Source organism: Anastrepha ludens, chromosome 2 (genome assembly GCF_028408465.1).
Source record: "Anastrepha ludens isolate Willacy chromosome 2, idAnaLude1.1, whole genome shotgun sequence".
Lineage (NCBI taxonomy): Eukaryota > Metazoa > Arthropoda > Insecta > Diptera > Tephritidae > Anastrepha > Anastrepha ludens.
The window spans coordinates 118881311-118897013 of record NC_071498.1 but is presented as its reverse complement, the minus strand read 5'-3'; the positions used below and the strand labels follow the sequence as shown (position 1 = coordinate 118897013).

The window sequence follows — 15703 nt, the reverse complement described above, 5'->3', positions numbered from 1 at the left end:
ATCAGATAACATACATTTATATGTAGTATGCATGACACGTGTGTGTGTCTGAGTGGTTCAAGTGTAAACATTTCGTAAGCGTTAAAAACTCAAAAAGGTGTCATAGGAACATATTTACTTATCTTATATATAAAATAAAGTCAACTTTTTGTGTGTGTTCGCTAAGCGGCCGTGTCTTTGCACCGAATTAAACCAAACTTACACACATTGTTAAGAAGCTATTGAAGATGGTTTCCTTGCTTATTATAAAATTTAATATCGAATATCGAATTTCGCATGCCTATTGTCATAATTTTTTGCAACCTCAGCAGACGTCGTTTACGAATTTCCTCAAACTATCTATTAACTATCATAACTATTGCTTCTCTTTACCTCTTTTTCATATCGTTAATTTAGTTTTTGCATATTGGTGGTGTGGATGTCACAATGAGAATATAAACAAACAAGAAGAATCGCAAGAAAAAAATCAGTTGCTATACCGTAACCACCTTATGTGGTTTCCCTTTGTTACTATGCACTGTATATCGGCGCACGTGTTTTGCATCTGGTAGGCGCAATGAGCTAAACGCCTCTGCACAATCCCATAGAGCCAATGAAACCCTTACACAAAAGTATGTAATAATTTACACTTAATAATAATTATTAAAATTTGAACTGAAAAACACAAACTACTATTTAAAGTAACAATTTCTTTTTTTATTTCCATGGTCATTAGATATGCTCAACATTACGACCGATACAAATTCATATTTGCTTTGCTTTAATGATTTTCATTTCAATTTTCCCATTGTCCCAGCCCTTTTGATTCTAATTTTTTTAAGGTAATCAATACAAAAGTGTGTTAATAAAGAATAACCGTAAATACAATTAAAGGTAAAATAGTCTGTCTGAAAGCTCTTCCGATGTTGCCCTTCGTATGCTCTGACCGATGAGATATGCCATCTTGTGAGCATATTGGCAGCAAGCGGGTATCCGAATAGTGCCTGGCCAATTGTAGTACATAAAGCAGAGTTTATATGTAAGTCTTTGTATAATATCGGGGCTATACTTGGCATCGTCTCTTAGCACTATGTAATGTGATGGAGTGACGGTGCCCTGCCTTACTGCCTGCGATACCAAATAAAAGTCGTACATCTTCGAACGCGTGATAGAATTGTCAACCACTGTACCTGGTGGCGGATTATCGGCGTTGGTTCCATTCATAGCAAAATATCGAGTATTTATGCGCTTTTGTATAACGATGAAGGTTATTTTGACAGTATAATCCTTGAAAGCACGCTTGCAAGCAATCTCCAATTGCGGTATCTCGTGACCAGAGCAAAGAGGCAATTGACCATCACCAACACCATCTCGATATATGATAATGTTGTCGGGAAACCTGCCATTCTCTCTGTGAAAACGCGTCACGGCAGCTGTAAACGACGCGCAAAGACCGTTAACGATTTCCTCTCTCTTGCCCTGTATGACAGCCTTGCTGTACCATTTGGTGTAGTTAGAATTTAAAGAAGCCACAAAAGCAGCAACGGAGTTGCCTTTTTGTGCGGCATCATGATATGAATCGATTCCACAAATCATGACATTTTTGAACGGAATTTTCACGGCCCACAATGAACCACCAAGTTTGCAGTTCATTTGCAACATGATCTTTATGACGATCGAACGATTCTTAGCGTCATTCAAAAGAGTTCGCGCGTTTATCACCTGGGATGGTACCGGTATTTCAGCGCAGCAAACTTTCTTAATCGCCGCATAGCGGTCGTCACGATTCGTAGGACTAATACACACAACAATTTGTGTTTGCCCATCGATATTTAATCTCAAAGCTCTCACAAAGGTGTCCACCCTATCGTTATCCAAAGTAATAATTTTCGGTTTATCCACGCGTATTCCTAAGGCACGAGAGTTTCGCTCTATATGTTCACAAAAGTTTTTGGCACACCTGGTATCATTTTTGCAGTGAATCAATAACCAGTTTGTAAGGTGAACCACCTCCAAAACTTCATTGTTGCAAACATATTTGGAAAAGTCTGCATTTATACCGGCCGAAAATTGTTTTTTTGCAAACAAGATTTGCTCTTCCTCAAATTGTCTGCCATTCACACATTCATGTGAATTCTTCAGGGTTAGTCCCCAGCTTTGAAGTATATTTTGAGCTTCTGGACATTTGTTTATGTTATTGAAAAACTTCTCCAATCCGAGCAGCCTTTGGTTCGGCGATACTCGAGTAAATGTGGCAATCTCTCGCATAAGTTTATAGTCCGATCGTATTTCATCACGCAAACCAGTCAAATAGCATAGCTCAGGAATAAGGCAAACAATTAAATCTTCAGCCGCTTGCTTATCGGCGGTTTTTTGTTTCTTTATACTAATGATTAATGGTTGAGTTTCATCTTTAATCAAGATATTATGACTCTGTCTGTAATAGTCGATGTATGATAATTCCGCCTGTTTAGTTTGAAAAGTTGATTTAGGATTTTTGTCAAAGCAAATATCGTCGATACGATAGGTTCGGTTATTGTAGCGGGTTATAACAACGGAACCCAATAAATACTTTTTAGCGTTTTCTTGAAATAACGTGGGGTTGGAACGATAGATCTCTACTAATGTTTCGAGAACGGTTTTCTGGCATAAAAGTCGATGGGAAACGTCACAACACAACATCAGGCCACCTTCGTACTCATCAATTGCAGTTACATAACCGGGCCACACTTCCAATTTTGCCTGTGGAATGATTTTTGGTGCTGTTGGATCGAATTGTTTTCGGTCGAAGCGCACATAGTTCAGAGTTTTCATAACTCTATCGAATAGCACATTATAGAGATGTATACAATTTTTGAGAGCTTCTTTGCGTTTGAATAAAATTCGTATTTCAATATCGGAATCGTCTGCGATATTTTTGCTTATAAATGTCGTTAATTTATCTTTCAGTAAAATGGGTAAATAAAGTGTCACACCGTCAAATGTCTTTGTGCCGCCGAATTTATCACGATGTTCATTTAGGTATTTCATGCGCAAACTAAGCGAGTCTACTGGGGGATGGAAACGCACTTCGTATACAAATACTCCTTTCTCGGGGTCAGACGATAATCGTATGTAATTACACGCTAAACGGACTGGCATACCCTTGCTGCCATGTTTCACCTCTGGATTATAAATATGGGATGGCATTACCTCTTGAATAACTTCCGGTTTTGGCACTGGCATAGGAACGGAAAGGGTAACGATGTTGCCCTTTGTAACAACATCGGGAACAGCAACAGGAACAGGAGCAGGCTTAGCATCCAATTGTGGTTCCGGTTTCTCATCACGAAATAAATTTTTGAAAACATTGGCACGGCCACGACCCCCGGATAGAGATTTATTTGAATCGGTCGTAGAAGTTGTATTCCCTTGATTCGTATCATCAGACGAACGACCCTCAAGTGTCATGTTGGTGCATGAAGAAGCCAGGTCATCTAAAAGCCTACCACGACCGACACGACGATACTCTACTCCACCTGAATTAAGACTCCTGCTGCCTAGGCCACTGTCTTTTAGAGATGCTTCTCCATCAGTGGTATCTTTATCCACTTTAAGGGATAAAAGAAATCCGCGACCGCGTGCTGACATTGCTGTGGACGCAGAATTCAAAAAACCAAAAAACAAAAGGGTTTGAAAGTTACAACTTAATAAGGCAAAACATATATAAAAAAATTGAATTTGTGATTTGTACGATAGTCACCTTTTTCAAACGCTTAATTCAATCCGTGAAAATATAGACAATTTTGTTCCAAGATCCTTGGGCAATAAATTGAAGTCTAAAATGTAAGTAGAATAAAATGATTATTTGACTGCTATTTTTGGTGAAACGCTGAAAAAAAACATTCTGATTATTATTAAGCAATAACCTGCGAAAGGGCTCACACACGGCGAATTCACTGAAGGTGGTCGCACTAGGGCAGCTGATTTTGTGATTTGATTGTCAAAGTGGTCTGCTTCTTTCTTTGTTTACATTCTCATGGAAATTTTGACATTAAGAAACGCTTTTACAAAAACATAATGCGTGTAAATGTAGTTCTTGCCCAAGTGCTATCACATTCAATAGATTCACCTTGTGCTGAGAATCGCGCCGCATAAAATTATTTTTGTTCGCGTGCTGACAAATAAAAATAACTCTTTAACAACCGTGGAGAAATAACGAGCAGACAGTTCGATGCAAAAGAGACAAACATTTTGTGCTGGAGAAATTGTTTGCCAGCAAAAAGTGCCCATCAGGAAAGCATACAAGGCGAATCTATTAAACATGATATCTGTAAATCAGCTGATTTTTTTTTCGCCGTGTCCATGTAGCTGTCAGCCCAGAATGAAACAAGGCGAATTCATTCTTTGCTTTCTACTTTGCTTTGACAATCAAACATACAAATCATCGTTGTTGGTCTAGTGCCACCACCTTTAATGAATGCGCCTTGAAAACATATGATCTGAAAACATGCGTGTAAGCGCACCTCGTGCCTTTTAATTTTCCTTTTCGTACTTTGTCTTTGCTCTTCTGCTCAAGAGGTATAAATTGCGAGTCATCGTGAAGATAGAGAGAGAATGTGGACAGCAACGCGAGAAAACACAATTTGGAAAGCAACCAGCCATTGTTTAATCAATCTATTACATCAAAAAATAATTTGAAATCACAAAATCGTTTTTTATTTATCGCCGAAACATTTCTCCATGTTGTTGTTGTAGCAGCATAAACATTCCCCGTGCAAATACGAGGAATGCTGCTGAAGTGACAGTCCTTGACCGGATAAAAATCCGGGTCGTTCCGGTTACATAACGGGTGATTTTTTAGCTATTATCTTTTTAAACAGTTGGCTTAAACAGCTGACGCACGTTCCTTGTTTTGTTTCACTGTCAAACATCTTCAGTTTGGTCTATAATTTAACCATGAATCGTCTTACAAACAAACATCGCTTGCAAATCATTGAATTTTATTATAAAAATGCGTGTTCTGTTAAGAAAGTTTATCGCGCGCTTCCTCCATTTTATGGTCAGTTTAATCGACCCACTGAAGCGATATCCGAGCTTTTGTGACTAAATTTAGAACCAAATTTACATTATTGGACATCAAACCACCAACACGCTTACGTAGATTGTGAACTGAAGAAAATTTCGCAAATGCATTGGCCAGTGTTAATAATGACCATCAATTATCGATTCGTCGCCGGAATTAGGCCTCTGTTACTCAACAACGTGGAAAATTTTGCGAAAGGATTTAGGTGTGAAGCCTTTCAAAATACAGCTGGTGCAAGAATTGAAGCCGAACCGCAACGCAAAATTTTTGGTGAATGGGCTCTTTTAAAGTTGGCCGAAGATCCATTTTTTTTAACGAAAAATTGTGTTTAGCCGCGAAGCTCATTTTTGGATCAATGGGTGCGTAAATAAGCAGAATTGTCGATTTTGGAGTGAAGATTAGCCAGGAGAATTGTAAGAGCTACCAATGTATCCAGAATATGTCCCAGTTTGGTGCGGTTTATAGGCTGGAGGTATCATTGGACCGTACTTCTTCAAAGATGCTGCCAATCGTAACGTAACTGTGAATGGTAAGCGCTACCGTGAAATGATATCCAAATTTTTTTTACCCGAAATGCAAGAGCTTGACTTGCTTGACATTTGGTTTCAGCAATATGGTGCCACACGCCACACAGCACGCGTAACAATGGACTTGTTGAGGCGAGATCGGTGAACATTTTATTTCACGTTCGTGACCTGTCAATTGGCCACCCAGATCGTGCGATATAACGCCTTTAGATTATTTTTTGTGGGGCTATGTTAAAGCTCATGTCTATTCAGACAAGCCTGCTTCAATTAACGCATTGGAAGGCAACATTAAAGCATTTATATGTGAGATGCCGGCCGAAACATTGGAAAGAGTATGCCAAAATTGGATTAAGCGGATGAACTATTTGAAGCGCAGTCGCGGTCAACATTTGCATGAAATAATCTTCAAACATTAAATTATATGGACTGTACTATCGATTTAAATAAAAATTTCATGCATTTTTCTGAATTTTACGTGTGTTTTTTTGAAAAAATTTCCTGTAGCTCTTAAGAAATCACCCTTTAGAACCGAATGTCGTTTCTCCATATTTTATGGTTCTCCAAAAAATTTGAAATCGCTCGCGTTGTATGTATATGTAGCGAAAGATGTTAAAAGTATTGAAATATTGCCGTTCGCAAGGCAGTAGGTTCTACGTTACCGAAACGACCCGAATTTATATCCCGCGAAGGCTTGGCACTCCAGCAGCATTACCCAATATTATAAAATGCTACAATAATCCTTCAGGTCACAGCCCTTCGCCGGATATAAGCCCGGGTCGTTCCGGTTACGTAGAACCGACTGTAGTGGTAACAAATTTTATTCATCAAAAGTGCATTCAAATTGGCGGTATATACATATACATATACATATATAATTGGTGCGTACACCCTTTTTCTGGGTGTTTGGATGAGCTTCTCCACCTATTTGTGGTGCGCGTCTTGATGTTGTTCCACAAATGGAGGGACCTACAGTTTCAAACCGACTCCGAACGGCAGATTTTTTTACGAGGAGCTTTTTCATAGCAGAAATACACTCGGAGGTTTGCCATTGCGACGGGCGACCGCTATTAGAAAAATGTTTTTCTTAATTTTGGGGTTTCACCGATATTCGAACCAACGACCTCTCTGTGAATTCCGAATGGTAATCACGCACCAAGCCATTCGGCTACGGCGGCAGCCAATTGGCAAATCAAATTGGTGGTAAATACAAATAAATGGGCAAATCTTTTTTCGAAAAAGCAGCCCCAAACACGGACCTTAACTGGATGTTTAACAGTATCAGCAGTGCATCCGTGAATATTACGTTTGCCCGATTCTGTGTGAATATAAAAGCAGCGCTCTGGATGTGTTCTGAACGCAACGTCTTTGAATCGTGTCTTATTCCCATGGCAGCCGGTCCCACGTTACCGGAATGACTCGGGTTTTTCCCGACCAAGGGCTGCCGCCCAGTAAACTAACCCTGGTCTGGAGTTTAGAACAGTGCCGATCTTGGAATTTCTGGCAAACTATAATGTTTTTTTTAATGAAACTTGGTGGAGATGTTAGTGAGGTGTTAAGGAACACTCTTTATAACTTTAAATTAATCGGGAAATAATAATTTTTTAATTATTTACATTCAAAATGCCCTCGGGAACTTCACTATAATTTGCCACAATACACTCTATATTTTTTAACATTTCACTAAAATTCACCAAATATACACTCCCACGCGTGTTTTTACCGATTTTTATGCTAATATTCTAATTATATCTATTAAAATTAAATGCAAATTCATTTGCCTATGCAATCACATTCCAATTTTATGCGCGAACAAGAAGAAGATTGGAATTACAACAGTATGGTGTTGCCGGATGCCTGCAAATGAAAACAAAAATTAAGTACTTGAGTTTAGTGTTAATGATGGGAATGGGGGTTATTGTGCCTGCTTACTACATACACGCATATGACGTTTTAATTTTGGGTTCAATGGTTCTAACACGGAAAGGAGTTTTCCGCAAAAATACTGAGCATTGCGTAGCCGGAGTTGGACTGATGAGGGTAATTTTTTTTAAAGCGCAGCCGAAGGCCGCCCACGCGAAGAGGAGTTCTACGCAAAAATACTGTGCATTGCGTAGCCGGAGTTGGACTGATGAGGGTTATTTTTTTGAAGCGCGGCCGAAGGCCGCCCACGCGAAAAGGAGTTCTACGCAAAAATACTGTGCATTGCGTAGCCGGAGTTGGACTGATGAGGGTTATTTTTTTGAAGCGCGGCCGAAGGCCGCCCACGCGAAAAAGAGTTCTACGCAAGAATACTGTGGATTGCGTAGCCGGAGTTGGACTGATGAGGGTTATTTTTTTGAAGCGCGGCCGAAGGCCGCCCACGCGAAAAGGAATTCTACGCAAAAATACTGTGGATTGCGTAGCCGGAGTTGGACTGATGAGGGTTATTTTTTTGAAGCGCGGCCGAAGGCCGCCTACGCGATAAGGAGTTCCACGCAAAAATACTGTGTTAATTAATTTAATTTTAATTACTTTATTATTTTTTGTGATACGCTTAATATCATTGTTTTTAAGTTTAAATGAGTTGTATGTTTTTATTTTCAAAATTATTTCTCAACTTTAAATTACAGCAAAAAATACTGCAGTTTTACAATGAACCTTCCAATGAACATCCCTGCGTGCGAACTTCGTTTTCATTTCAGGTGTATGGCAACACCAACTTTTCGCTAAATTATAGAACTTTAACATTAAATTACTTAAAAACTATAAGCCTCCGGCAGGTTCTGTTTTCAGTTTTAAGATGGGGATACACCCCTCTATCACCCCCTTTTTACCGTTTTTTCCAAAACGATAGACATTATACTAAATTCTAGCCACTTCGGTATACCGTTGCAACCATTTATTTAGGAACGCCTTCGACTTCTTCAATTATTTTGCCGCAGATGCAAGTGCCATTTTGGGACCTTTAGGGTGTGCACATAGTGAGCACTGCTTTAAATCGTTTTTGATACTCGAAACTGATTTGGTAAAAACAATGTACGCTGCTTTCTTAATTTCTCACAAGACTAACAAATTGTACAACGCGTATTGCGGAAAAGATACGTTAATTTTTTTTATAACGGAGCTTTAAATTTGAATTTTGCCGGTCACGCTTCCATTATAGAGGCTTTGAATTCGCGCACTAAGATTCCATTACAAGCAAACATACTAAATAATAGAGGACCAAGGAACGCCCAAACCCCAAACGCCCGCTATTGGCGCTTTAAACTGCGATGAGTCTTTCTGCTTTGTTTTGCTGAACCTACTCTCCAGCCAGCAAGACTGTAATGGAGGCAGCAAGTTATTCACACTCCTTTAAAACACCATTATGAGAACAAAATTATAATACTCGTGGTCTCAAGTGCCAGGGTATAAAATCACATTTCAATAATATGCAAAGATTTTATAATTAGATGATATGAAACATTACCTATTTAAACTCCTCTATCCGCAGTATTTCTAGGCGGAATGTTTATCTGTGGGTTTATCGGGAAACTACAAAAATAAAAGTCTTCAAAATTATTAAGTCTACCCCAAGCCATCGAAAACCGAAACAAAACGATAACGAACAGCGTATACTGGTTTTATAACAGAAAATAACAGCATTTCGATAAGCAAGCGTTTCATTTTAAGACAACGCCGATTACCGATAACGCCTTTAAGTAATTATCGCTGAGAGTAGGTTTTTTCCGGAGTTCGTGGTGCGTATTAATTCCTTTTCGGAAATTTCTACTACTATTTTGAATTTTTTGTCTTCTTAAATATATATTAAACTGTAACTAATCCTTGGGCTTGGTAAAGTTTACTCTCGACGTCAGTTAGGGGTTCATTTATTTCACACGAATTAAATTTAATTGATTAGTGTTAAACAAACTCTTACCAATCGAAACCCTTTTTTCTGAAACTTGAAAGTTTAAAAACTTGGTTGCCTGAGTTAAATGGACACAATTTTAGTATTACAAGGCCACATGGTAATACGTATTGAATGCAGGCTTTCAATTACAATTACTCTAGAAAGTAACGGTATCTTTCCAGCTATATTATGTATACATACATATGTACATATTTTTCTTGTATACAATCACTTTCTAAATCGAGTCTTTAACAATACTATTACATAATTTTTTTTTTAAGAAAAATTTTAAATAAAATAAAAATCATTTTGGAAGTAATATTATGGCGCAAATGTGTACTGAAAATTAGAAACATGGTACTAAAAATAAAACTTTACTCCCCAACCATAGTACAGTTCTGGAACAAGACACAAGCTGGTAACACGAGGCGCAAAGACAAAGAAACATTGTTTATGACATACCAGACGAAGAATAGGCCAACTTTTTCTAAGCAATACTAATATGGTCGTCGGGGTCTAATTGGACGCAGTCAACATTACTACAGTCAATTATGCTAAGAAGCAGAATATGACGTGAAGAAAGCTGATGTCCCTCAAAATAACTTTAACAGTACGACCACCGCTATGTACTTTCTGTGGTAACAGTACGATTTCCGTACCATTAGTAATACTCCTGCGACAACGGTTACGTCTATGCTACTGGACGCTTCAATAATTACAGGAATACAATCGTCAACTCCACGCTATCATAATAGCTCGCATTGAACTGGAATTCCCAAAACTATTTTTGTTTCATTAACAATTGTACACTTTCATATATGTTTGTAAATATATTTTCACGCTCTATTTAGTTTACGAAATTGTTTATGTACATTTTTTGTGTTCAGGTGCGAAGTGTAGGTGTATTTATTATACGCTATTATTTTAACTTAATAAAAACTTACCGCAGAGTCTGCACACTTTTTACGGGATGTTACAAGCACCGTATGAAGGACGCACATATAATAAGCGTCGGTTTTTCTAAAATTAGCTTGGCAAAACGGCACTTACAAGAAACGGGCGCGTCCTATACAAATTGAAATGCGGCATGAACTTAAACACAACTTAGTGATAAACTCGAACTCTCTGGGGCTGTTGAATGTACCACGAAATCTCGAATAGCGGTAAAACAATGTATAACTTCCATTAAAACCGACTATACTTAGCTATTTGTATTCAGGAAATCGGTAATATTAGTAGCAGAATAGTTGAATGAACGACAGAATAACGGAAAATCTAAGTTTTGCACATTTTGTTACCGATTTACGTACACCGAGCTTTATTTTGATTATTGTCATGAAGCATTGTGCATGTTGCGCAGAGTTGCGTTTGTAAAATTAAAGAAATTTATAAAAAGTAGAAAATCTATTAACTATTGCCAAGTATTAGTACGGTTACATATTTTTTGTAAAAGTACCACGAAACTACTTTTGACAATTTGTTTGAAACCTGCTCCGTTTGTAATTTTAAATTGATTTTAATAATATATGGTATAATAAATTCACTCGAAAGCGTGTCATTACAACCCTGAAGATTTTGATACTTCCATGCAAGCAAACGTCAAATTATAAAGATGTCGGATCGCGTACATACATGCATACATGTACCATATCACTCAATGCATATATATGAACGAAGATATTGCTTCTTTTAGAACTCTCTTTGACTTGAGCACCAATCGAACAGCTGAGATAGATAATGGATGAGAGTGGGAATAGCAACAATTCTACACTATGGAAGTTGAATTCTCTTTGTTCGGAAGAAAAAATAACTTGTGTATATTAAATAATGCTGAACACTCTGGAATAATTTCAAGTGTTATAACAACAAGCCCACTTGCAACTGGCATCGACCGCTCAAATCAATTCGCATTTTCACTTAAATGAGCATAATACTGTATATGTGTATAAATACAGACATTCCGTGGAGGAAATCGCGGTGCTAGAACTAGCAACGAGTGGCTTTCGGCACATGCCACTATTTATCTAGTTATATATGTTTTACAAAAAACCAATATCAAAAAAGTTAATTGAACTTAAGTTAAGCATATATTTTTTTTTTTCTGAAAATACTAATATCTTTGTGCAATTAAATGAGTAGGTTTTTGTCCGAAAATCTCCGATAAGCTGTAAACCGGCTTAGCAAGCTTTTCTACTGCAGTAACTGGGCGGCAACGAAGAAGTTTAAAAAATTATGCCATTCGTAATTAAATATGTACATACTTTCATTAATGTACACACTTAAGTTCTAATACAAAACTGAAATTAGTCTATAACATATATATGTATATACTTATAAATGAAAATAGTCGTTTAGCGATCAGTAATGTTCCAAATATTTGTATTACTAAAGCCTGTACATATTTTAACAAAAATAAAAATAAAAACTTTTTCGTTCGGTACATTAGATTTTGTTTAGCTGTAATCAGCAAATCTTATTTACATATCAGTTTTGACATTTAGTATTTCCACTGATCCACTTTTAAAAATTATTCATTAAAAAACTCTATTTAGTTTTTTATTGCAAATTATTATTTCCACCGATCCACTTTTAAAACACACTTTCATTAGAAAAACTTTTTTTCAGTACAGTGCTAAAAGCAAAATAAAGCTCCAACCGATTTTCCTACTGAGTTCTTGGAAACGAATCGCTTATGTAGTAGTCCGCTCGTTGGCTTTTACCGTAGTCGTGTAGTCGTTGTTAAAGTTTTCTACTGTTGAGTCCCATGTTAATTTTAGAAATTCCGAGCAATTCATTTGAATTCAGACTGCGCTAACACGCGGGAGAGCGTTTAGTGAACACGAGATACTATATCCAACTAGTAAATATAAAACAGAATTAAAAGGAATGCCAACGTCTGAATTTTGGTTTTCAATTTAAGCGGATAATGTTAAAAGGTGATAATATTAAATATAATCAGACCATTGGAGAGTACAAAAAAGTATAAACAAATTGTATTGTACGCACGTTCCAACGCACAGCGGCAGTGGTATCTTTGAAAAAGAAAAAAAATCGTCTGAGCAACTGGTGCAATTCCAATTGGGAAATATACCAATTTGTAGTAAAGAAAACGTGCAGGAATAAGAGAAAAAAGAGAAAAGTTCAGTAATACTGGACGAAAATACAAAGTACATAGCAACAACTACGAGAAGGCCAGAAAGAAAATTAATCCAAAGTGCATATATACGTAAACGTGACAAATTGGAAAACGTGTATACATAAGTATATTGAAAAAAAGCTTTCAAATAAAGAAACGACGGAGAAGTGTAGTGAAATAAAAGTTCATGTGCTACTTGCTGCCGCCGATTTCTCATAAAAATCACGTTTTCGACAGTATTTTTTCACGTTTTATTTTTGTAAATTTGAGTTTTTGTGCGCGTCGCGTCTGGGAGGCGATTCAAGGTTTTCATACGAAATAAAGCTGAAAAGAAAAACACGAAAACCAAAAAATAAGCTAATAAGTTAAAGATATACGGGCGGTGTCATTGCTGTCGTTGTTGGCGCCGCAGTTGCTGTTTTCCTACCATTGCTACTACCCCTGAATTACGCATCGGCGTGGAAAATTCCAAATTAAAATCGACAAGCAGCCAATAAAAGTGAATAAAATAAACTTATTTATGTAAATAATAAATTAATAATTAACAAACCAAAGTGATAAAATATTAAAAAAATTCCAGAATACAAGATTTAATAATCAAATATATAAATGTACATTTTGTAAAGTGGTTTCATGCGCAATTATCATAACAACAAAATAATGTGGAACAGATTCAGAGCATTACAACGTTCCTAGCTGAAAAATTCCAAAATAAAATAAAAAATTTAACTAATATATTATATCTTTAGGTATGTGCATTTGAATCAGAATGGTATTTATGATATATGTACATATGTATATCCTGTAAATAAACGTCAAGCTGCAATCAAATTAGAAATGTTCAATTAAAAATACTTAACATTTTCGTTACTAGATACCTACAAGTTTCTACGCCTGCACTACAAATACGGTATTGAAATCTGTATACTTGCATTCGTGTAAATAAGAGATAAGCTAAATATAAAAATACGCTGTCATTATCTGAAAAGTGTTATCAGTTCAGCGCAGCTTTTCACAACAGTGAATATATGTATATACAAAATAATACACACAATAACACACTAAACATAATCCAATTCCACACACTTGGGCGTATCGCGTTGACGACAGCTTAAATAAAGTTATTTATTGACGTCCTCACAAAATACCAAATTCAACATTATTGTCGTGAAATGAAAAATTAAGAAAAAGTGAGTTTTTGCCCGGCGGATTTAACTAAAAAAAGCAGAAAGTTAACAATCAAAATTCCATTGACTGTTATATGGTTATGTGAAATGTTATGTTAAATTCAGATACAAGACGTCAAATTCATGATTTAACTGCCTGTCGTTATTGGGATCATTTTTGGATATTTTCACCAGTCCCACAAAATAATAAAAACTGTAAACAAATGCACATTGTTTGCTAGTTTAGTGTATTAAAATATTCTTCATCCAATGCAAAAAAGAAAAAAAAGTCATTAACGCGAATATTGCGTAAAAGGTGAAATTGTGATAATCGTGTACCTGACCGGGGTAGGAAGTATTCGTCCTTTTCACATCCAATCCCTCATTTTTATGGGAAATTTGTTTAAATTACTTTAAAATTTAACAAAATAACGTACCTACATCCATATAGTGAAAAACAGAAACTTACACCTAAAGATACTTTTGACGGCGAAATACAGTGATTTAAATATAAAGCAGTAAGACCCTTTATATGCACACATATACATACTTATGTATATGTAGCAAACGGGGGTAACCGAAGTGAACCGACTAGTAGCGCAACAAATCACACCGACAACCTGTTACCCATTTGTTTTACTAAATTAAAGAAAAAAGAGGAAAACGTGCATATTACCATCATTGAGGTATTAAACCACGGGACATAGTCGCAATCACATCCAGTCAACCGACACAGCTTAAGTCGCAGCTAAAAGTTAAGTGTGCGTTACTGACATTGCTCAGCAAATTCACCGTCGCTACCGCCGCCATCATTGCGAGCTTCACAACAACGACGACGATACCAACGAAGACGCCCACAATTGCGAACAACACCGTACCGGTCGTTCCAACAACTGCTATTGTCGTCACCAGTCAACCCACGACGATTGCCATCATTCCACCTCAACTGCAACCGGCGCACAGCAGCAAAATTAAGTACGAAGTTATGGAATCGTACTGGAGTGAAGCGAATGGACACGCTCCGCACTCGGTTAAGTATGAAAGGTAGGTATGAACACTTACATATTTATTTGGTTGCCTACTTGCATATATTTTTATTAATTTTATTTTATGTTAATTTTTATATACAAATGTATATACAGTGAAATTCCCCATTACGGACAGTCCTTATAACCGGACAGCTCCAATAACCGGACAAATTTTGGGCACACAGGTTTTTCATTCATTTTTTCATACAAATATCATCCTAATAAACGGACACTCTAATAACCGGACGCGGACAAGGTATTTCAAACCATTTTCATAAAAAAATTTCTCATAAACGGACAAAATTCAAAAATATCGCAAGCAAGCTTTGTTGTTCATTATAAAAATGAAACAGGTGATTCCCCTTTTAACATGTATACACTCATTCAAGTCCTGTGTTTTAAATTAAGAGTAGTTTTCCATTCAGTTTGTTAAGTCAGTTGCATGCGAATGGTTGCGTTCAAAGGTTTTCTGCAAATGGATCAAAATGTTTTCACTGAGGACAACAATATAGAAGTTCAATTTGACCAACAAGATGATACTATGGACATAAGTGATTCAGAAGATGAATTTTCAGAAGAAATAAGTGAGCCTATAACATCATAGGATGAGGCTTTAAAACTTGTTGCGGGCTTGAAACAATATGCAAAAAATGACTATGTAGCTTTTCAGCACATTAAAAATATCGAGAGTCACTTTGAAAATGAACATTTTAAATTAAAGCAATCAAGCATTACCTAATTTTTCAATCAAACTAGTATTGAAATGTAAAGACTTGTACAATGTACTTAATCGCTATATGTGCATATATGTATTTATATGTAATACTAAAGTATGCAAATATTCTTTACTTCCAAAAATTTCTTAAATAAACTATGTACAATACAATTCATATGTGTGGTATATAAATATTTTGTGACTTCATCCCTTATA

At 36.6% G+C, this 15703-nt stretch overlaps 2 protein-coding genes across 7 annotated transcripts in view; one reads left to right on the top strand and one right to left on the bottom strand.

The window, feature by feature from the left end:
• Positions 1-674: 674 nt before the first annotated feature.
• Positions 675-10785, bottom strand: LOC128855199 (protein argonaute-3). 3 transcript variants are annotated; one of them, XM_054089915.1, is made up of 3 exons: positions 10387-10785; positions 3722-3797; positions 675-3611 (listed from the first exon to the last, which is right to left on the bottom strand). In XM_054089915.1, exon 3 carries the CDS (start codon positions 3607-3609, stop codon positions 868-870), a length of 2742 nt encoding a protein of 913 aa, XP_053945890.1. In that variant the 5' UTR covers positions 3610-3611; positions 3722-3797; positions 10387-10785; the 3' UTR covers positions 675-867. The 3 variants fall into 3 exon arrangements, with proteins under 3 accessions (XP_053945890.1, XP_053945889.1, XP_053945891.1); XM_054089914.1 differs by lacking the exon at positions 10387-10785 and adding an exon at positions 9020-9166; XM_054089916.1 differs by lacking the exon at positions 10387-10785 and adding an exon at positions 7185-7338.
• Positions 10786-12175: 1390 nt separating this feature from the next.
• The window catches only part of LOC128855198 (transcription factor cwo), a 41120-nt gene continuing 37592 nt past the window's right edge, over positions 12176-15703 (top strand). Inside the window, exons 1-2 of one of the 4 annotated variants that reach the window (XM_054089912.1) lie at positions 12177-12378; positions 13453-14788. In XM_054089912.1, the coding sequence (XP_053945887.1) occupies positions 14730-14788 (59 nt within the window). In that variant the 5' untranslated portion in view covers positions 12177-12378; positions 13453-14729. Of the gene's footprint in view, positions 14789-15703 lie in introns of all 4 variants that reach the window. The other 3 variants (XM_054089911.1, XM_054089913.1, XM_054089910.1) reach the window with 3 other exon arrangements.

Bases quoted from the DNA above. Each gene is read 5' to 3' on its own strand.
- LOC128855199 (XM_054089915.1), bottom strand. From the start codon at position 3,609: ATGTCAGCACGCGGTCGCGGATTTCTTTTATCCCTTAAAGTGGATAAA.